Raw genomic sequence first — 21,954 nt, 5'->3', positions numbered from 1 at the left:
CACAAAATGTCTGGCTCCGGCCATTGCCTTTTGCAGACAAACAAATATTCAAATTTACCCCTACTTAGATGATTGCCTTATTCAGGCAGACAGCCAGGAAAAGCTGCTCAAGCACCTGGCCTTTGTAAAGACCCTACTAACCTCCCTAGGGTACACAATCAACGAAAATAAATCAAAACAGATGCACACCCAAAGGATAATCTTCCTGGGAGCAAGTCTGCACACAGAATCCCAGATGACATACCTTACACCAGAGAAACTAATTTTCCTGACAGCCTACTTCTCTCAACTGGCCACCGGGCCCCAGCTTTCTGCAAGGAAAATCCTGCAAGCTCTGGAGTTCATGGCATCTTGCATTCTCCTCATTCCATATACCAGACTGCATATGAGGAAACTTCAGTGGTACCTAAAGAGCCTTTGGTGTCAACACTCTCAAGACTTGGAAACTCTTCTACCTATAATTCCTTGCCTCAGAAAGGAATTTCTTTGGTGGGCAACAGCATGCTCCCACAACAAGGGACTGCCCTTCTCCCCAAACCCCTCCAGCTAGACCCTCACCACAGACGCATCAGACTACGCTTGGGGTGCACACCTGTATGGCAGGTGCATACAGGACCAATGAAAACCACAGCAAATCCCTTTGCACATCAGTCAAAAAGAGATGATGGCTGTGCAGCATGCCTTGATAGCTTTCAAATCCCTTCTCTCTCCAGGGGTTCTCCTGATCAAAACAGACACCACCACTTTGATGTGGTACATCAGCAAGCAGGGAGGGACTCGCTCCTACCCTCTATGCAGGCTGGCCATGACCCTTTGGCTTACAGCCTCTTCTGTGCAACTACACCTGTTAGCACAATACCTACCAGGCTCTCTCAACTCCCTGGCAGACCAATTAAGCAGAAACCTTCTGGACCTACACGAGTTGCAGCTCAACAGAAGTACCTTCACCCTAATAACTCAGAAATGGGGAACCCCCAAGGTTGACCTCTTTGCCTCCCACACCAACCATCAGCTCAGCAATTCTGCACCAGGGAGCATCACTGCATGGCTTGGAAAGTCGATGCCCCATCCTTCCCCTGGGTCAACCCTTTCCTCCCCTACCTTTCATCCCCGGGGTACTGCTCAAAATAAGGGAGGAAAAACCAAGGACCATTCTTATAGCTCCAGACTGGCCCTAATAACACTGGTACCCCTTGCTGCGCAGCCTGTCCCCACTGCTTCCATGGTATCTTCCTCAGATTCCAAACCTCCTAACCCAGAGGGAAGGGGAATTCATGCAGCCCCAATTGCAGACACTAATTTTGGCAGCTTGGCTTATTCCCTAACCCTGAACCAATCTGCCATCCTCAGTAAACAGGTTCTGGATATTATCTATGAGGCAGACACCCTAGCACCAGAAAGTCTTATGCAGATAAATGGAAAAGGTTCTGCACCTGAATCCAGGCTAAGGGGCCAGTATGGCACAACCCTCCATTCCTCTCATCCTGGATTACTTAGCTGACCTACTACACAGTGGCCTCTCTTTCTCCTCTATAAAAATTCATGCCTCTGCTATTTCTCCTCATTTTCCCACTGAGCAGCCCCTTTTCTCACAGCCTTTGACCAAACAGTTCCTCATAGGGGCTAGCAACTTGAGGCCCCACAGAAGGGCACCATCACCAGCTTGGGACCTTAACTTTGTCTTAGAAAAGCTCATCCTGCCTCCTTTCAACCAGCTTCTTCTGCAGAGCTAAAATTTCTCTCCTGGAAGGCAGCATTCCCTCTGGCCATCACTTCAGCCAGAAGAGTCTCTGAGCTGCAAGCACTCATGGCTGTGGAACCCTTCATCATCTTCCATGCAGACAGGTATTCCTCAGAACTAACCCATCCTTCATGACCAAGGTGGTGTCCAGTGTGGCTCTCAACCAATCCATTCATTTGCCCGCCTTCTTTCCTAATCCCCAGAATAAGGGGGGAAGGATTGTTCACTCTCTAGATGTGCACAGACAGCTCAGTTGCTATCTGGACAGGACTAAATCCTTCAAAAAGTCTGATCAATTGCTTGTTAGCTTTGCTACAGGGGCTGAAGGCAAAGCCATCTCCAAACAAACCATTTCCAAATGGATAACACGCTGCATCCATTTTTGCTGCAAGCATCATGGTAAGCCTCCCCACAAGGGGGTTAGGACACATTCCACCAAAGCCTCCACCTCTGCAGCTTTCCTCAGAGGAGTCTCCCACCAGGGACATCCTGGAGGCTGCCACCTGGACATCTGTTCATACTTCTCCCAAGCATTACCACCTGCCTCTCTTCTCCAAATCCAGGGCAGGGTTTGTCTCTGCAGTCTTGCAGGGCATCCTAGCCAGCCCCTAGCTTCCTTGACTTCCGCCACCCATTTCTTCAGCTTTGGGAATCTACCCAAATGTGATGAATGTAACAGTGAAAAACGAAGAACATAGTACAGTTGTTACACTTACCATAAATGTAGATGTTCGAGTGTATTCAGTGTTGTAGTCCAGGTTTCCCTCCCTCAATCCCCCTTTTTTCTCTTTCTCCTTTTGTTACCATTCTTCCTTGTTGATGTCCTTCAAGGATGCATCTGCAGTCCTTACAAATGGGTTGTCCTGTCGTCAGGCAGCCCTTCGGTCGGCCGGATTCCAAAGTCTGGGTCTGGCTTCGGCTGGTGTCGCACTTCACCCGACGTCATCGCTGCAGTTTTTCGGGTATAAAGGCATCAGCCGACGCCATTTTCCTCAGTCTTTCTTGCCGCGTGGCGCCCGAAGCAGAAGCTGTTCGCAAGTGCCGGTCGGTCAGATCCAGAGATTACTACTACCGAATACTACTTCGAAGACTTCTAAAAAGCTAAGTACCCCGTTGGGGACTCTTTCTTGCCTCAGCCGATGTCAGAGAAAGTGAATAACTGTTTATCTTGTGGGAAACAAATACCTCATAAAGATTTCCACTCCTACTGCATACATTGTTTAGGCCCAGACCACGACGTAGCAGCTTGTCTTGCCTGTGCTTCTTTTAACCGGCGGACGCTTAGACGTCAGTCGGAGTTTGCTGAACAGATTTTCGGCACTGATTTTGCCTGTATTATGCCGTCGGATCCTCCGACTACGCAAATTACCAAAAAACGCAAAGAAAAGGACCGACACTCGCGGTCCGCGGTTTCGGCCGAAACCGCGAGTAAGCAAACCGCGAGTGTCTCGGTTTCGGCCGAAACCGAGCAAGCGGTTCTTTCTTCAGCCGAAACCATGCCTTCTACCGAGGCCTCTTCTATCCTGGTAGAATCGGCTACTGAAATCCAACCTTCTGTTGCGGTTTCTCAGGAATTATCAGACACTATTCCCCTGGATGTCTCTTCCCCTGCACGTGGAGCTGCTAGGCCTCCTGCAGCCATGTCTATTAAGGCCTTTGCCAGGGCTAAAGCAGCCAAAGCTTCAAAAACGGTGCCTGCCAAACCCCCCTCTCACAGGCCCAGCACCAGCTCCCATATGCTTTCTTTGGCTGAGGATCTCATTTCTTTAATTCGTGGGTCCCACCCTCATCCAGACAGGACCTCTCACCCACCTCCAGAAAAGAGGCCTAGAGCAGAGCCCCCTGAGCCAGTATCCTCAGATGATTCCTCTGATGACTCAGAACATACAGACCCTCCTGAGGCTCCTTATTCCCCTTACGAAGACTCTGATGCTGAAGAGTCCATTCCTTCAGCTTCTCCACCTGAGGAATTTTCCTTTGGGGAAACCTTGCATGCTATGAGGGAACAATTTCAGTGGCAGGGTCAAGATTTCTCAGACTCCAGAAAAAGGCTTAGAACCTTTCTACATTTGCCACAACATAGGCCTTTAGCTATACCTCCAGTTCTTTCTGTTGTAGATGATGCATTTAACGATGCTTGCACTGCTCCTGATTCATTACCTCCGGCTCCTGCTAAGCCCGATAGGTACTACAGGGTCCCGGACACTCATCACCATTTATACAAGGCTCCTTTTGCAGATCCAGAGACTATCTCCCAGGGCCCTAAAGCTGTAGCCGCTACTTCTACTAAAAACCCCCTCCCCTCTGAAAGGGAATCCAGATCCTTAGAGAGATGGGGTAAAAAAGTTTACACCTCTGCTACTTTGTCAGCTAGGGCTTTGAACTGCCAATTCCATATGATTCAATATCAAGAGTTTATGCTTGACCAGTTAACTAAAAAGCTGTCCTCTGAAGAATCTTTAGATAAAAAATATGTTCAGGATATGGTACATAACATACAGCAGGTTAGTAACCATTCTTTAAAATGTGGCTATGATGCACTGGAGGCTTCCTTTAGATCAGCCATGACTGGCACAGTTATCAGGAGACATGCATGGTTGAAAGAACAGGCATTACCAGACCATGTCAAATCAAAGCTTTTGGATGCACCAATGGACAAGGTCAATTTATTTGGTTCCCCTGCACAGCAGGTACTAAAAAAGATGGAAGAGAAGGCGAAATCTGTACAAACAGTGAAAGATTTCTTACAGGTTCAACCACCAAGGTTTAGCAGGAACTGGCCCTCCAAGAATTGGTCCTTTCCGGACTCCTCTAAGACACAGAGAGGCAGGAATAGGTGTTCTAGAGGCAGAAATCAATCCAGAGGTGCCTACAGGGGACGCCAGTGGCAAGGTAACAACCAGCGAGGCACGGACGCAGCCACCACCTCTACTACAACACAATCACAGTGACTTGGCGGTGGCTCCACCTACCAGGGAGCAACTAGAAGCACCTTTAGGCGGAAAGCTAACTTTATTTTCAAAGAACTGGCATTGCATCACAAGGGAAAAATGGATTTTGCAAACTATAGACCAAGGTTACAGGTTCCATTTCCATACTCTACCAGAAAAGAGAGGAATGCCAAACCTACCACCTAACCAAAGGGCAGAAGCTCTAAAGCAAATATCTCAACTATTAAGAATGAGAGCTGTCGAAAAGGTACCATCTATGGAGCAAGAAAAGGGATTTTACTCCAGACTCTTCCTGGTACCAAGAAAAGAGAACAAATGGAGGCCTATTCTAGACCTATCCATTTTAAACACTTTCCTTATTGTCCCAAAATTCAAAATGCTGACCTTACAGCAGCTTCTTCCCATGCTGGGCAAGGAGTCTTGGCTGGTAACTCTAGATCTCAAGGAGGCATACCTGCACGTCCCCATAAGACCAATTTGCAGAAGATACCTCAGATTTCTTGCAGGATCAGAGCATTATCAATTCTCAGCATTGCCCTTTGGCTTATCTACTGCGCCCAGAGTGTTCACGAAATGCCTGGCATCAGTAATTGCTCATTGCAGTCTTCAGGGGATACAAATTTATCCCTACCTGGACGACTGCCTGATACAAGCGGACAACAAAAGCAAGCTAACAGAAGACTTACAAAGAGTCATTTATCTGCTGCAAGCCCTGGGATATAAAAAAGTCAAGGCTGATTCCATCCCAAAGAATAACCTTTCTGGGTGCAGAGCTGGACACATCAAAACAAGTGGCATTCCTAACTGCAGAAAAGAAAGAGCAACTACCTCTCTACTTCTTGGCATTAACAAAGCAGAACCATCTAACTGCAAGAAAAGTACTACAAGCCCTAGGCTTCATGGCATCCTGCATAATTCTGGTCCCTCATGCCAGACTGCATATGAGAAAGCTACAGTGGTACCTAAAGAATTTGTGGTCCCAGCACAAGCACAGCCTAGAAACCAGAATTCCAATAATCCCATGCCTGAAGCAAGAGTTCCTATGGTGGGCTTAGGCGTGTCAATCAAACACAGGATTGCCCTTCTGCAACAGTCAACCAAGCCAAACCATCACGACAGATGCCTCAGACCTCGGTTGGGGGGGCACACATGCTGGGCAAGTGCATACAAGGCTTATGGACTCAAGACCAGCTGCGCCTGCACATAAATCTAAAGGAAATGCTGGCAGTAAAATTGGCAATCCAGTCATTCAGACCATTTCTCCAAGAAGGTCAGTTGATGATAAGGACAGACAACACCACAGTTATGTGGTACATCAACAAACAGGGAGGCACACATTCATATCCTCTATGCCGGCTGGCACTGGACCTATGGGATGTGGCTCTGAGTTACAACATTCAGTTACAAGCAATTTATGTACCGGGAAAAGAAAACATTCTAGCAGACATATTAAGCAGAACAACCACAGATGCCCACGAATGGATGCTACTTCCGGACATCTTCAAAGCCATCACAAGAGAATGGGGATTACCACAAATAGACTTATTTGCATCCCCACTCAATCACCAGCTACAGAAATTCTGCACAAGGACGTACCACCCACTTGCTTGGAAGGTGGACTCCCTATCTTTCAGTTGGAAAAACATGACAGCATACGCATTCCCACCACTTCCTTTGATGCACAAGGTGCTTCTGAAGATCAAAGAGGAACGTCCAAGGATCATTCTGATAGCTCCAGACTGGCCAAGACAACATTGGTACCCATTGCTGAGGAGCATGTCTCGGGAACAAATATGGATACTACCCCTGATACCATTACTGTTAACACAGAACAACTACAACATCCTGCATCCAAACCTGAAAACTCTGCAGCTAACAGCCTGGAACATTACATAACAGCAGTTAACCCAAATTTATCCCAAAGGGTTAAAGACATAATCCTGGAGGCTCGTAGGCCTTCAACAAGAAAGAATTATGCAGCAAAATGGAAAAGATATCTCATTTGGAGTACTGCAAAGGGAAAAGATGTGGCACTGGTAAACATAGCCAACATCCTGGAGTACTTGGCAGAGCTCTTCCATGCAGGCCTGTCCTATTCTTCCATCAAGATACATGCATCAGCTATTTCAGCAGAATACAGCTTGGATCCTCCTGTCTTCTCTCATCCTCTGCTCAGACAGTTTCTGAGAGGAATTAAAAATGTAAAACCTCCCAGGAAACCACCATTGCCAGCATGGGACTTGAACTTTGTGCTAGAAAAATTGACTCTTCCTCCTTTTGAACCAGCAGCAACAGCAGAATTACAATACTTATCCTGGAAAACTGCTTTCCTGCTGGCAATAACTTCAGCAAGAAGGGTCTCTGAACTACAGGCATTAATGGCAGTGCAACCCTTCCTGATCTTCCATCAAGATAGAGTGTCCATGAGAACAAATCCTACATTCATGCCTAAGATGGTATCCAGAGTGTCTTTAAACCAGGCTATCCACCTACCTACATTCTTCCCCAACCCACAGAACAGGGGAGAAAGGCTCTTGCATACCTTGGATGTACATAGACAATTACGCTACTACCTGGACAGGACCAAGTCCAATAGAAAAACTGACCAGCTTCTGGTAGCATATGCAACAGGAAAGGAAGGAAAACCAATTTCAAAACAGACAATCTCCAAATGGATAGGAAATTGCATTAGATTTTGTTACTCCTACCATGGAAAGAAAACTCCAGAGAACATCAGGCCTCACTCCACAAGGGCTACAGCCACTACCACAGCCTTCTTACGAGGAGTGGCTACCAAGGACATTCTAGAGGCTGCTACTTGGAGCTCCGTGCATACATTTGCCAAGCATTATAATTTGCCTCTATACTCTAGATCCCGAGCAGGTTTTGCCACTGCTGTTTTGCAAGGGATCCTAACTACACCATAATCTCTCCTTTTTTCCTCCTCCCCTAGTTTAGCTTTGGTATTCTACCCATTTGTAAGGACTGCAGATGCATCCTTGAAGGAGACAGTACAGTTTTGTACCTACCATAAATGTAGATGTCCGATAGGAATGCATCTGCAGTCAGGATTACCCACCCACCTTCCCCTCTGTGGTACTCCTAGGGTATTTGCCATCCTTCAGCTAGCTTGGGGGGATCTATTATGGTGTATTTGTTTGTATATATGTACATACATGCTTATTTTATGTGTTTGCTCTCTATTATTTGGAAGCATTGGCATTTATCCAAATTTAGCCATCCAAGAGGGCACCTGGCATCTGGGGCAAGAAACACTGAGGAAAATGGCGTCGGCTGATGCCTTTATACCCGAAAAACTGCAGCGATGACGTCTGGTGAAGTGCGACACCAGCCGAAGCCAGACCCAGACTTTGGAATCCGGCCGACCGAAGGGCTGCCTGACGACAGGACAACCCATTTGTAAGGACTGCAGATGCATTCCTATCGGACATCTACATTTATGGTAGGTACAAAACTGTACTTTCACCTTTCCTTACAAGGGACATATTGGTATTTATTTTCCACTGCTGGGCTTCTTCCACCAGAACCTGGCCTCCTACCTAGGAGGCTCTTGACAGGTTAGGGCAAGAAAAACTGATGTAATGGCACTGGCTGCCTTACTTTATACCACTGATGACCTGACGTCAGTCCTCAAACAACAGCAACCGACGCAGAAACACTAAGTCTCTGGTATTCGGGCTGGCCGAGGGCCACCCTGGCAAGGATAACCCTAATGCGATGACTGCAACATTGAATAAACTCGAGCATCTACATTTATGGTAAGTGTACACAACTGTACTCATCTAATGCTTGAGCTTGCTTCAGAAATATCTTTGTGCATATTAGTGCATAGCCACATGGTCATTGATTCACATTCACTAAGCATAGCTACATGGACGGTGTTTCCAGGAGTTGTGACATGTTGTACTTCCAGACTGCAGAAATTTGCCTTTTGGGGCCTTTCCAACAGTTTCTTTCTTACTGAAGGTTTCCTTCCTGGGATTCAACCCGGTCTTGGACCCACAAAGGAGCGTCTCCATTTACAGATTTAACAGATAGACTTCTGCCATATCAGATGGTCTGTATGGGGATCCATCATAGAGGAACACGGCTGTTTCAACTGTCCGTGTATGGTGTCTTCATCCATCGGCTGCTTTGTGGAGTTCCCTTTAAGTCTGGCGTGTACAGTGGATATAAAATGTTTACACACCCATGTTAAAATGCTAGGTTTTTGTGATATAAAAAATGAGACCACAATAAATAATTTCAAATCTTTTCCCACCTTTAATGTGACCTATAACCTGTACAATTCACTTGAAAAACAAACATCTGTTGGGGGAAAATATAAAAAAAACGTACAATAAGCTGGTTGCATAAGTGCGCACACCCTTAAACTAGTACTTTGTTGAAGCACCTTTTGATTTAATTTCAGCATTCAGTCTTCTTGGCTACACACCTGACATCAATTAAAGATACTCTGATTAACCCCAAATAAAGTTCAGCTGTCCTAGTAGGATTTTCTTGACATGTACTCAGTTGCCTGCTACAGCAAAAGCCATGGTTCGCAGAGAGCTTACAAAGCATGAAAGGAATCTTACTTTTGAAAGGTGTCAGGAGAAGGGTACAAAAAAATTTCCATAGCATTGGATGTACCATGGAACACAGTGAAGGCTGTCATCAAAAAGTGGAGAAAATATGGGACAACAGTGACATTGCAAAGAACTAGACGTCCCTCCAAACTTGATGAAAAGACAAGATGAAAACTGGTCTGGGAGGCTGCCAAGAGACGTACAGCAACACTGAAGGAGCTGCAGGAATTTCTGGCAAGTACTGGTTGTGCACAACATGTGACCACAATCTCCCATATTCTCCATTTGTCTGGACTATGGAGTAGGGTTGCAAGACAAAAGCCTTTTCTTACACAGAAAAACATCCAGGCCTGGCTAAAATTTGCAAAACAATACATCAAGTCTCCCAAAAGCATGCAGGAAAATGTGTTATGGTCTGATGAGACCAAGGTTGAACTTTTTGGCCACAATTCCAAAAGGTACGTTTGGCACAAAAACAACACTTCACATCACCAAAAGAACACCATCCCCATAGTGAAGCATGGATGGTGGTGGCAGTATCATTCTTTGGGGTTGCTTGTCTTCAGCTGAAACTGGGGCTTTAGTCAAGGTGGAGGGAATTATGAACAGTTCCAAATACCAGTCACTTTTGGCCCCAAACCTTCAGGCGTCTGCTAAAAAGATGAAGAAGCATTTCACCTTTCAACACAACGACCCCAAGCATACATCCAAATCAACAAAAGAATGGCTTCACCAGAAGAAAATTTTTGGAATGGCCCAGCCAGAGCCCAGACCTAAATCCAATAAAAAATCTGTATGGTGACTTGAAGAGGGTTGTACACAAGAGATGCCTTCGCAATCTGACAGATTTGGAGCACTTTTGCAAGGAAGAGTGGGCAAATATTGCCAAGTCAAGATGTGCCATGCTGATGGACTTCTACCCAAGAATACTGAATGTTGTAATTAAATCAAAAGGTGCTTCAACAAAGTATTAGTTTAAGGGTGTACACACTTATGCAACCAGCTTATTGTACATTTTTTTATTTTTTATATTTTTCCCCTATCAGATTTGTTTTTCAATTGAATTGTAGAGGTTATAGGTCACATTAAAGGTGGGAAAAGTTTTGAAATTATTTATTGTGGTCTCATTTTTTTAGATCACAAAAACCTGACATTTTAACAAGGGTGTGTACACTTTTTATATCCACTGTATATGTTAATATAGCATGGGCATTCGCATGGAGAGCATGTATGTCCCCATTTGTGAATGCTTTCAAGGTAAACATGCTGAACTGGATTGGAGGGGATAAACCTAGTCTTGTATGTCCTCTGAGGAGAGTCCTGTCAACTGATATAAACTAATACAGTAAGAATCTGTGTGCTATTTTTATTACTGTGCTTTCAGGAGTTGCTAGTGATTAAAAGGATAACTAGTCCAGTTAATGATAGTATTTTCTTTCCTTACAGATTCCGTTGATCCAGAAAATGACCTCAACCCAGGCATGAGAATGAAATATCCAAATCTACAAACCACTCTGTTATGCACTCTTTTTATCAACTGCCTTCAAACGTTTGACTTTTTTTTCCTACAAACAAAAAGGTGGATTTGTTTTAAACCTCTGGTGCCTTCCCTTTTTAGGACCAGAATACTCTGCATGCACACTATTTGTGTGTTTTTTTAAGTAAGGAAGATGTGTCAAATATAGTTTACTTTTTACTTGACCATTTAAAAGAAATGGAGTGCTTTCTTGTAAATTTTAATGCCTATCTGTAATTTCATATTATAAAAAAATGCAGCTGCTGTTAATGTGTATGGTTTGATTGGTCATCTACTTTGCAGTCTCCTTCATTTCATGTCTGAGTGATTTCCTCACTCAGACCCTGGGGAGAGTAAAAAAAAGAAGGAAGTCTTCTTCTGAGTTTACCACTAGATCCCACTGTAGGCATTGGTAGACCTGACAGAGGAGTGCCAAGAGTACTCTGGTCAAAGTGAGGAAAGTTTAGGAATTAAAGTAGGATACAAATGCAAATACAGAAGTGGACCAGGATACAGGTGCTGTTTTATTGTTCCATGAAATGCTATGTAATGTGGCTTCACTTTTTTTATATAGGAGCAGTCTTTATCCAAGTGGCATCAGCATACAGCAGCATGTGCTGACTCTGCATTGCGTTACAGGCATCTTTGTTTTCATTCGGTTGAAACTTACAAATTATAAAGGCATAAAAGGTATTTGATAGCAGTTGTTGTAATCAGGATGTTGGCAGTGCTTACTACTGTAAAACGTTACGGTATCATTGTACTGATATATAAGCTTGTGCTGATGAGGAGATCTGGCAAATTACTCCTTTTATGTAGTACTGCACTCCACTCTGCACACATTTATCTCGGTCATGTCATGACATACTACTATTCTGAAGAGAGAGCAGAACGTTTTGGACCTGTCTCTGGCGTAGATGCCCAGTTGTACTTTGGAAAATGAAGTATAGCCAGTGCTGAGTGAGACAGGTCAGGTTCTCAACATGGTTGTAGGTTTCTACAGTGAACACAGCTCAGGGAGGTTTTTATTCTCAATTCCAGATTCTGAAGGTGAGAGGGGTGTCATTTCAGAGTCCTTCAGGCCCCAGCAGCCTTTTTTTTAACAAACTTGTATGTTTATGAGCCTTCTAATCACAGTATGTGGTTGGTGATGTGAAAATAGTATCTGTGCATAGAACTACAAGACTGTACTATTCTTTTCTCAAGCAACTCCTTAAACTGTGACATTACTGGCCTTTTCTGTAAATGAAGCAGTGGCATTAGGGGAGAGAGAGAGAGAGTGCTTGCGTGCCTGTTGTATATGCGTGGAGGGATGTCTATATTCCTTCAGCTTCTGAAAGGTTTTGAATCAAAGTACTACACTGGGGTCATTAATCAGAAAATCATAGCAGTATTTAGATTCTTAGGTGCCAGAATAGGTTGTTTTTCTGTAGTCCTCTTTTATGCATGTTTTGGGGGCTGGCATCCAATGTAATGTTGAGGAAAACCAAAACAGGATGTATAGATTTTTGCTGCCCTATGAACAATTAGTAAGAATTGTACAACCTTTACAGTGCTTTAGAGTTTGTCAGTGGAGTAGCTTCTTTGAAGTGGCCAGATGTGAATGTTGTAGACAGCAGCATTCAAGTGGCTTTCTTTGGTATCCAAACTGTTGCAGACAGTGAAGTCTTGCACTAAAGCAGACAAGTTAATACTGGAGACTGGTTAACATCAGCTGTTATTAAATGGTGAACTGAACCAAGATCATAAATGTATTCCCTTTTTCACCCCTCCAGTTATAATCCACCTTCAAAAACTGTAAGTAGTTAAATTTGTTTGTTAAAACAATCAGTAAACCAAGCCATACTGCTGCAGAACTTATAAGGCCTTAAATATTTTAATGTAAACATATCATTTACATATTTAGCCTTCTTTTACTCGTGTTCTGTTTAGAAGTGTTCCAAGGTTATACTGGAAACGGCATATTAAAAGTAGTAATTTTTAAGTGAAACATGTATGTGTAATATTTGTATTTCATTTTTAGAGAAAAAATGATTTTTGTATGCATGTGCTTTGGTAAGAAACATTGACTTATGTTTTGTTTTTAACTTTGTGGTTTCCTTTACATTGAAAGACTGCCACAGACACATGCCAAGGCTGCATCAGTGAGCATGAGCCTGTGATCAGTTTGGTGCTACCGACACACAAACTCAAAATAAAAATGTTTCAGTCTGCACGCATTCAGCCTTCATCTGTGTACAAATTGGCATTTGTTGGATTTATGTTGGCATGTTTGGATTTAAAACTTTCCCATAAAGTAAAACCTGCAAAAAATTATTGTTTATGATTTCCTTCAAAGAAGGTTGTTGAAGCAGAAGAAATCAGCAAAAATATGCTTCCACCTAATACAGATGAATTGATTATTTTCTCATTAGCATCGTAGATGAACTTTCAGTACAGCTGTCACCTTTCCACGTTTTCGTAACTTCTAGTTCAACATTTTCCTCCGTTGATGCACAAACCTTTTGTCAGATCATCTGTGATCAAAAATTAGAAGCCTAGTAGAAGTTCTTGAAGAATTTTCTAGCTTGTTCATACCATATTGTCATCCAGATTTGCTGACATAATATGCTGTGTTCATTTCCCTGACATAACAACCCCTAATATAGTTAGTTTTGCAACCCTTTCCTTATAACAGTGTGGTGTAGCTGGCCTGTTCTAAAGTATGGTAGTCTGAAAGAAGTGTTTGAGTAGAAGTACTTTTCAATAAGTACATGTATAGTAGCCTTTCTCATCAAATGAGTTTTTGTTCTTCCTTGATGTAAAGACTACTTGCATCCCCATCCACACCTTTCTACACCATGAGCACATCCTGTGCTTCTGGATTCAGGAGGGCTTCAACATTGTAGAGCACTCTCCTTTGACTTCTCATTCGCGTGCCCATTGTATATTTATTGGGGGCTTGGTTGCTGGGACAGTAGCTGCACATAGATAGGCTTACCATTTATTTTCTTATGACTAGCTTCCAAAAGGTCTTCCATTTAAGTTGTGCCATTAGAAGATTTGGAGACCAGAGATCAGGACAACCTGGTATGATGCCATTTGGACAACAGTGGGAGACATTTTATGCTCTACCTACAGTCTCACCCCATGCTCAGTGACATCAGGGCAGATTTAGGGTAAGGTACTGTGTTGATACATGACCTCTGTTTTTACTTGAGACTAGAGTCTGGTCTGAGCTGGTTGGGGGGATGCTGTACTCCTAGCCAAAGGTCCTATCTCTATCTCCCAATTAATGTTTCAGGGATTTGGTCTATTAGTTGAACCTAACTCACTTTCAGGGCTCCTTCCCTCTGTGCCGTGGAGCTGGACGGAATTTGGTCTTTTGCATTTGTAGATACTCTGAAGGTATTATGCTGAACCCATATGGACTGTAAGTTCCAAAAGTTCATAATAGCTTAGCAAAGTTTCTCAACATTTGTGAGTTAGACTTGCAGATTTTCATAGATGTTCATCATATTGATCCCTGCTGCAGTATCCCTAACTATGTGGGTTATATCCTGCCATGGATATGACAGCCAGCCAGCTTCCAAAACTTCAAAGCACCTTCAATGAGTACAAACCATTAGTCAGCAGACAGGTTTGGGTGGTAAGCCCTTCAGAGCTGTCCTGCTTTTGAAGAGAGTGTTTCTGTATGGGCTTTTGAGGATCAGTCATCTGCTTGCGCTGTTCCTTTGCTGGGCAGATAAGTTCTCTTTGGGACAAAGGATTCCACATTAAAAATAATTGTATTCCTGTTTAGGAAAGTTATATTTAAGCTAGGAGTCTGTGTCTTAACAGACTCTCATGAGACTTAACTGTACTTTTAAATGGGAAAGCACTTTTTCCCTATCAGTTAAGAAATTGTTTAAAGTAATTGAAAAACATTTTTCTCTGTGGAGATATTGTGTTTATATTACTTTATTATGGGGCTGACAAAGTGTTTTAAAGTGCTTTCCACTGTTTTTTTTTTTTTTTTTTTTTGCAAACGAGAGAGACTTTTAAAGTATTTATATTGTTATTGGGCTGTGCTGCTTGTTTTCTCCACGTAAGAGGTACCATTTTCAGCTTGACCATGGAACAAACCTGGACTCTCATTGTCTGCCTTTGCCACCAAAGCAGGATAGCGGGTTGCCTCAGATGCAGGTGGGTGACACTGCTGTGGCCTTAGCTTGTTCGTCAAACCGCTCATCTTTTACCCAACATCCCTCTGGTGTAGCACCTACAGCCACTGTGGACTGGGGTTAGGCTTGCCTTCTGCGGTTGTCGGGATTTCTGCTCAGTGTGTAAGGGAGATATACTGTAAGTCCTGGGAGTGGGAACATGGAAGGCTTCCTGTTTGATAAGTATGTTGTGCCCATCCCTGGGGAAGCCAATGCTGCCATTAATAACACTGCTGGCTTAATTTTTCCTTTCAAAAAATAACAGAAAACTAAACATTTTTCTCCTCCTGAGAGTAACTTAGACATGAGTAGTTTACTGGGTCTGGCTCAGATTAATTCAGGCTAATGATCCTTCTTATAAGGTGGATGTTCTTCATGTTTCACTGTTGCAGTCATTACATTTGGGTTATCTGCCTGCAGGTAGCCCTCAGCCGGCCTGAATATCAAAGTCTTGGATTCCTGCGTCGGATGCTGTCTTTTCTTCCATGACATTAGGTCGTCAGGGGTATAAAACATGCAGCTGATACCATTACATCAGTCTTTCTTGCCACGCGGTGCCCGAAGCAGAAGCAGTTCGCAAGTGCCAGTCGGCTGACTCCTGAAATTTTCGTTTTTGAGTTTCAGAACCGAAGTCTTCAAAAAAGCTAAGTACCCCATTGGGGATCCTTTTTCTTGCTCTTAACCAATGTCAGTAAAAGTTAACAATTGTATTACCTGTGGAAAGCAAATACCTCATAAAGATTTTCATTCATACTGCATTCCTTGCTTAGGCCCAGACCATGACGTCCCTCGCTGTCAGTTTTGTGCTTTATTCAACTCCCAAACTATTCGTCATTGGTCTATTTTTGTAGTAAATTATTTTGGTACTCTGTTTAACTATCCAGAAATGGCTTCGGTAAGCCATCTGACTACCGACATTTCGAAAAAATGTAAAGATAAAGACAGAGACAGCATAGATCCAAAACTGCCGACGATACCTGTTAAGCCAGTTGCCAGTTCGCCGGTACTCAGTGAGGCGCTTTTGCAGCCCCTGATACCTTCTACTTCAGATTCGCAGGCCTCTACTGAGACCCATTCAGACTCTGGTATGCCACAAGATGCTTCCTTGACTATGGAACCTGCGGATGTCTCTACCTTGGATGGGTCTGGAGCCGCTGTGCTGGCACCAGCTTCTGAGGGTGCAGGCTTACAGATTTGCATTTCAAATCAACGCCATCTTCTTCATCAAGGCCTAAAACTCTACCCACGTCTAGAAAACCGGCATCCAGACCACATGGTCAGGCCCATATGCCTAAAAAACAAATGCTTAGAATGGCTGAAGACCTTATTATTTAATTAGGGGAAGCCGGCTTTCCCCCTCTAAGAGACCTAGAACTGATTTTCCTTCTGATTCTCCTGATTAGGATTCTGAAATTTCTTGTTTCTTCTGATTACCAGGATTTGCCCTTATCCACCTATGAGGATTCTGATGCTGAGGATTCCATTCCCTCTGCTTCCCTCCAGAAGATTTTTCTTTTGGTGAAACCTTGCACTCTCTTAGGGAGAATTTCCGGTGGGAAATCCAGGATTACTCTGACTCCAAAAAGAGGCTTAGGGAATTCTTAGTCCTCCCTCAACACAGGCCTTTAACTATCCCTCCTGTTCTGGACATTGTAGATGATGCCTTCTTAGAATCTAGCCTGGCCCCAGACTCTTTACCTCCAGCTCCCAGAAAACCTGACAGGTATTACAGAGTACCTGACTTTCACAAGTTCCTCTTCAAGAATCCTACTGCAAATCCAGAGACTGTTTCCCAAGGACCAAAAGGCTTTAAGGCTATTGCTGCCAAAACCCCTAACCCCTCTGATAGAGATTCCAGGGCCTTGGACAGATGGGGGAAGAAGGTATGCACTTCTGCTACTTTGGCCATTAGGGCCTTAAATTGCCAGTTTCATATGTTAAAGTAGCAGCAGCATATTATGGAACCACTTAAACAGAAAATGATGTTGATTCCTGACTGTACTGAACATAAAGAATTACAGGATTTAATGCATTCTGCTGAGCAAGTTGGTAAACATACTTTGCAATGTGGATGTTCTTCGTGTTTCACTGTTGCAGTCATTGCATTTGAGTAATCTGCTGGCAGGTTGCCCTCAGTTGGCCTGAATTCCAAAGTCTTGGGTCCTGCGTCGGTTACTGTCTCCTCTTCCATGACGTCAGGTTGTCAGGGGTATAAAACAAGCAGCCGACGCCAGTTTCTTTAGTCTTTCTTCCCGCGTGATGCCCGAAGCAGAAGCATTTCGCAAGTGCCGGTTGGCCGACTCCTGAAATATTCGAGTTTGAGTTTCAGAACCGAAGTCTTCACTAAAGCTATGTACCCCGTTGGGGAAAATTTTTTCTTGCTCCATTCCGATGTCAGAAAAAGTTAATTGTATTACTTGTGGGAAGCAAATACCTCATAAGGATTTCCATTTATACTGTATTCCTTGCCTAGGCCCTGATCACAGCATGCCTGGCTGTCGGTTTTGTGCTAGATTTAACCAACGCACTATTAAGCGTCGGTATATTTTTGCCTCAAAGTATTTTGGAAACAGATTTAACTACCCAGAAATGTTGTCAGATAGCAATCTGACCACCGGAGTACATAAAAAATGCAAAGAAAAGGACAGAGAGAGACAGTCTAGGTCCAAAACCGACGACAAAGCTTCTCCTAAGCCAGTCGCCGGTTTGCCAGTACTCAGTGAGGCGCTTTCGCAGCCCCTGATACCTGCTACTTTCGAGTCGGAGGCCCCTACCGACACCCATGTGGAGTCCGGCATGCCGCGAGATACTCAAGGTATTGGACCCACGGATGTATCTCCCTTGGATGGGTCCGGAGTTGCTGAGCAGGCACCGGCTTCTGAGGGTGTATTCAGGCCTCAACATTTTTACATCAAACCGACAACAGCTGCAAAACCAAAGACAAAAGCAACTTCTAAAACTAAAAAACTGATGCATGAGCCACATGCACAGGCCTCTATGCCTAAAAAACGATGATTAAAATGGCTGAAGACCTTATTACCTTGATCAGGGGTTCCTATCCCCCTCTAGATAAGAGGCCTAGGCAAGACACTGATTATGAATCTTCAGATCAGGTTTCTATTTCTTCTGATTCTTCTTCTGATCAGGAATTTATCTATACCTCCCTATGAAGATTCTGATGCAGAGGAGTCTATACCATCTTCATCACCTCCTGAGGATTATTCATTTGGAGAAACCTTGCATAATTTGAGGGAGCATTTTCACTGGGAGAGTCAAGATTTCTGAGAATCAAAAAAGAGGCTCAGAGATTTCCTCCTTCTTCCTTAACACAGGCCATTAGCCATTCCCCCTGTTTTAGACATTGTGGATGATGTGTTTTCGGAGTCAAGCTTGACCCCTGACTCTTTACCTCTGGCTCCCAGCAAGCAGCAAGCCTGACAGATATTACAGGGTCCCTGACTCTCACAAATTTTTATTTAGAAAACCTGCTGCTGATCCTGAATTGATTTCATAGGATCCAAAGGGAGTTAAGGCCTCAACAGCAAAAAATCCTACCTCCTCTGACAGAGATTCAAGGGCACTGGATAGATGGGGAAAAATGTTTATACATCTGCAACCTTGGCAATTAGGGCCTTAATCTACCACTTTCATATGCTGAAGTATCAACAACATGTTATGGGATTGCTGAAACAGCAAATGATGTTGATTTCTGAATGTGCAGAAAATAAAGAATTGCAGGAATTATTGCATGCATCTGAACAGGTTGGAAAACATATTTTGCAATGTGGTTTTGATTCCTTAGAGGCCTCCTGCAGGGCCACAGTTACTGGATCTGTGATTAGGAGGCATGCCTGGCTAAAGGAACAAAATTTGCCTGATCATGTTAAAGCTAAATTATTAGATGCACCTTTACAGCATGATACTCTGTTTGGTATTAACGCAGAAGAGGTTTAATAGAAAATGGAAGACAAAGCAAAGTCTATGCAAACTGTGAAAGACTTCTTACAAGTGCAGCCACCAAAATTCAGTAGACACTGGCCTACAAAAAATTGGTCCTTTCCTGTGTCAGGTAGAGCTCAAAGGGGCAAATCCAGACACCCTAAGGGTTCCAGATACCAGGCACAAGATTCATACAGGTCAAAGCAATGGGGCACTTCTACCTCCAAATCTGGAGGAGATAAAGCGCAAACCTACAGAAAACAGTCCCAATGACTTCCCTCTGCCTGCACCAAGCACTTATCTTTTGGCAGCACCCTTAGGGGGAAAATTAGCACTTTTTGCTCAAAATTGGCAGTTAATAACCCAGGACAAGTGGGTGCTAAACATAGTATCACAGGGATACAGATTCCATTTCCATACTCTGCCAATGGCAAATGGTTGGCCAGATCTGCCAAAAAATCAATGGGCAGAGGCACAGAAACAGGTTATTTCAAGACCCCTCTAGGCCATCTCAAACTAGACCCTGGGGAAACAGACCACCCAGACTACAGTCTTAGGGTATGCAGAGATCCAAGCAATGGAGTTCCCCCACCCCCAAAGTAGGGAGTTCTAAGCCACCTCCCTATGGTAAGACCTCACAATGAATTCTCTCCTCCACTCTCCACCTCTGCCCAGCCCCTTGTGCCCCTAGGAGGACAACTTGCCCTTCATGCAAAAAACTGTATGTCCATCACCAAAGACTGATGCGTCCTCAACCTTGTATCCCAGGGGTACAAATTCTACTTCCACTCACTGCCAACCCCAAAAGGGTTCCCAGACCTTCCTCCAAACCAGTGGGCAGAGGCACAAAACCAAGTTCAATCCCTTCTCTTTATAAGGGCAATTCAGCCTGTTCCTGTGGAACAGATAGGTCAAGGATTCTATTCCAGACTTTTCCTGGTACCCAGAAAAGTGGGCACTTGTTGCCCAATCCTAGAGCTTTCTATTCTCAGCACCTTTCTGGTGGTACCAAAATTCAAAATGCTCACCCTGCAGCAGCTTCTACCTATGCTAGCCAAAGATGCCTAGTTGGTCACCCTACACTTAAAAGAAGCCTATCTGCACATCCCTGTAAGGTAGTCATGCAGGAAATATCTTCGCTTCAGGGCAGGATCTATGCATTATCAGTTCTCTCTACTTTCCTTTGTCTTATCCACTGCTCCCAGAGTATTCACAAAATGTCTGGCTTCAGCCATTGCTTACTGCAGACAGAGAAGTATTCAAATTTACCCGTACTTGGACTGCCTGATTCAGGCAGCACCTGACATTTGTAAAAAATCCTTCTAACCTCCCTGGGGTACACCATCAATGAAAATAAATCAATACTAGTCCCCAGTCAAAAGATTGTATTCCTGGGAGCAAGCTTGGACACAGCATCCCAGATGGCATTCCTCACTCCAGAAAAACAAGCCTATCTGACAGACTATTTTACTCAAATGGCCACCAGAACCCAGCTATCCACTAGGAAAATCCTGCAGGCCCTAGGGTTCATGGCCTCTTGCATCCTACTAATTCCATATCATCAGACTGCATATGAGGAAAGTTCAGTGGTATTTAAAAAGTCTTTGGTGACAACATTCTCAGGACCTGGAAACAGTCATTCCTGTCATACCCTGTCTAAGGACAGAGTTTCTTTGGTGAGCAGCAGCATGCAACCACAACAAGGGACTGCCCTTTACTGTACCCCACGCCGCCCAGACCCTAACCACAGATGCATCAGACTATGCCTAGGGGGCTCACATGGACAGCAGGTGCATTCAGGGCCACTGGAGCCCAAGTCAGTTTCATCTGCACATCAACCAGAAAGAGATGCTAGTTGTGCAGCACGCTCTGACAGCTTTCAGATCCCTACTCTCACAGGACACCTGCTAATAAAAACAGACAACACCACAGTTCTGTGGTACATCAACGAGCAGGGGGGAACCCACTCTTACCAACTCTACAGGCTAGCCATGGCCGTGTGGAACATGGCATTGGACATGCAGGTCCATCTGCAAGCTCAATTGTGCCAGGCAAGCAAAACTCCCTGGCAGACTTAAGCAGAAATCTAGACCCACACAAGTGGCAATTAGAGCCCAGCACCTTCAACCTTCTGATTCAGAAATGGGGGACCCCAGAGGTCGATCTCTTTGCCTCCCCCTGCAATCACCAGCTCAGCATATTCTGCACCAGGGCACCTCACAGCAGGGCCTGGAGAGTGGATGCCCTATCCTTCCAGTGGGTAAAACTCTCAATTTATGCATTCCCTCCTCTGCCTCTTCTCTCAAGAATATTACTCAAGATAAGACAGGACAGACCAAGGGCAATCCTAATTGCCCCGGACTGGCCACGCCAGCAGTGGTACCCAATACTGCGCAGCCCGTCACTGGTGCCACCCTGGCACCTACCCCAGATCCCAACCCTCCTCACTCAGCAGGGGGAACATATCTTGCATCCACACCTGCAAACCCTGAATCTTGCAGCCTGCCTTATTCCTTGAATTCTCCCCCAGTGGCCATCCTAAGCAAGCAAGTGCTGGACATCATTCTTGAAGCCAGAAGACCCAGTACCAGGAAATCCTATGCTGATAAGTGGAAAACGTATTGTTCCTGGATTCAGTCTAAAGAAGAGGACACAGCACTGCTCTCCTTACCTCTAATCCTGGATTACCTAGCAGACCTACTCCACAGAGGTCTATCCTTCTCCATTAAGATCCATGCCTCTGCCATATCAGCTCATTACAACACTGAGCCACTTCTCTTCTCTCACCCTCTCACCAAACAGTTCCTGAGAGGGGCAAACAACTTAAGGCCACCAAGGACAGCACCTACCCCTGCTTGGGACCTTAACTTTGTACTGGAAAAACCCACGCCCCCCCCCCATGATTCTGCAGTGTCAGCAGAGTTAAAATTCCTCTCTTGGAAAACAACCTTGCTTCTGGCCATCACTTCAGCTAGAAGAGTGTCTGACTCACAAGCACTTATGGCTGTGGAACCCTTCATTATTTTTTATGCTGACA

The 21,954-nt window shown here is 44.3% G+C and overlaps 1 protein-coding gene across 2 annotated transcripts in view; it reads left to right on the top strand.

Annotated features, from left to right (window-relative positions):
• The window catches only part of FLOT2 (flotillin 2), a 1,587,019-nt gene extending 1,574,003 nt beyond the window's left edge, over positions 1–13,016 (top strand). For both annotated transcript variants that reach the window (XM_044054428.1, XM_044054427.1), the window contains exon 11: positions 10,728–13,016. In XM_044054428.1, coding sequence (XP_043910363.1) covers positions 10,728–10,766 — 39 coding nt within the window. In that variant the 3' untranslated portion in view covers positions 10,767–13,016. The remainder of the gene's footprint in view (positions 1–10,727) is intronic.
• The last annotated feature ends 8,938 nt before the right edge of the window (positions 13,017–21,954 follow it).

The sequence above is a fragment of the Protopterus annectens genome, chromosome 13.part0, assembly GCF_019279795.1.
Source record: "Protopterus annectens isolate FY-2018-M chromosome 13.part0, PAN1.0, whole genome shotgun sequence".
Lineage (NCBI taxonomy): Eukaryota > Metazoa > Chordata > Ceratodontiformes > Protopteridae > Protopterus > Protopterus annectens.
Note: the sequence above shows the minus strand (reverse complement) of the source record. Positions and strands in the feature narration are given on the sequence as shown.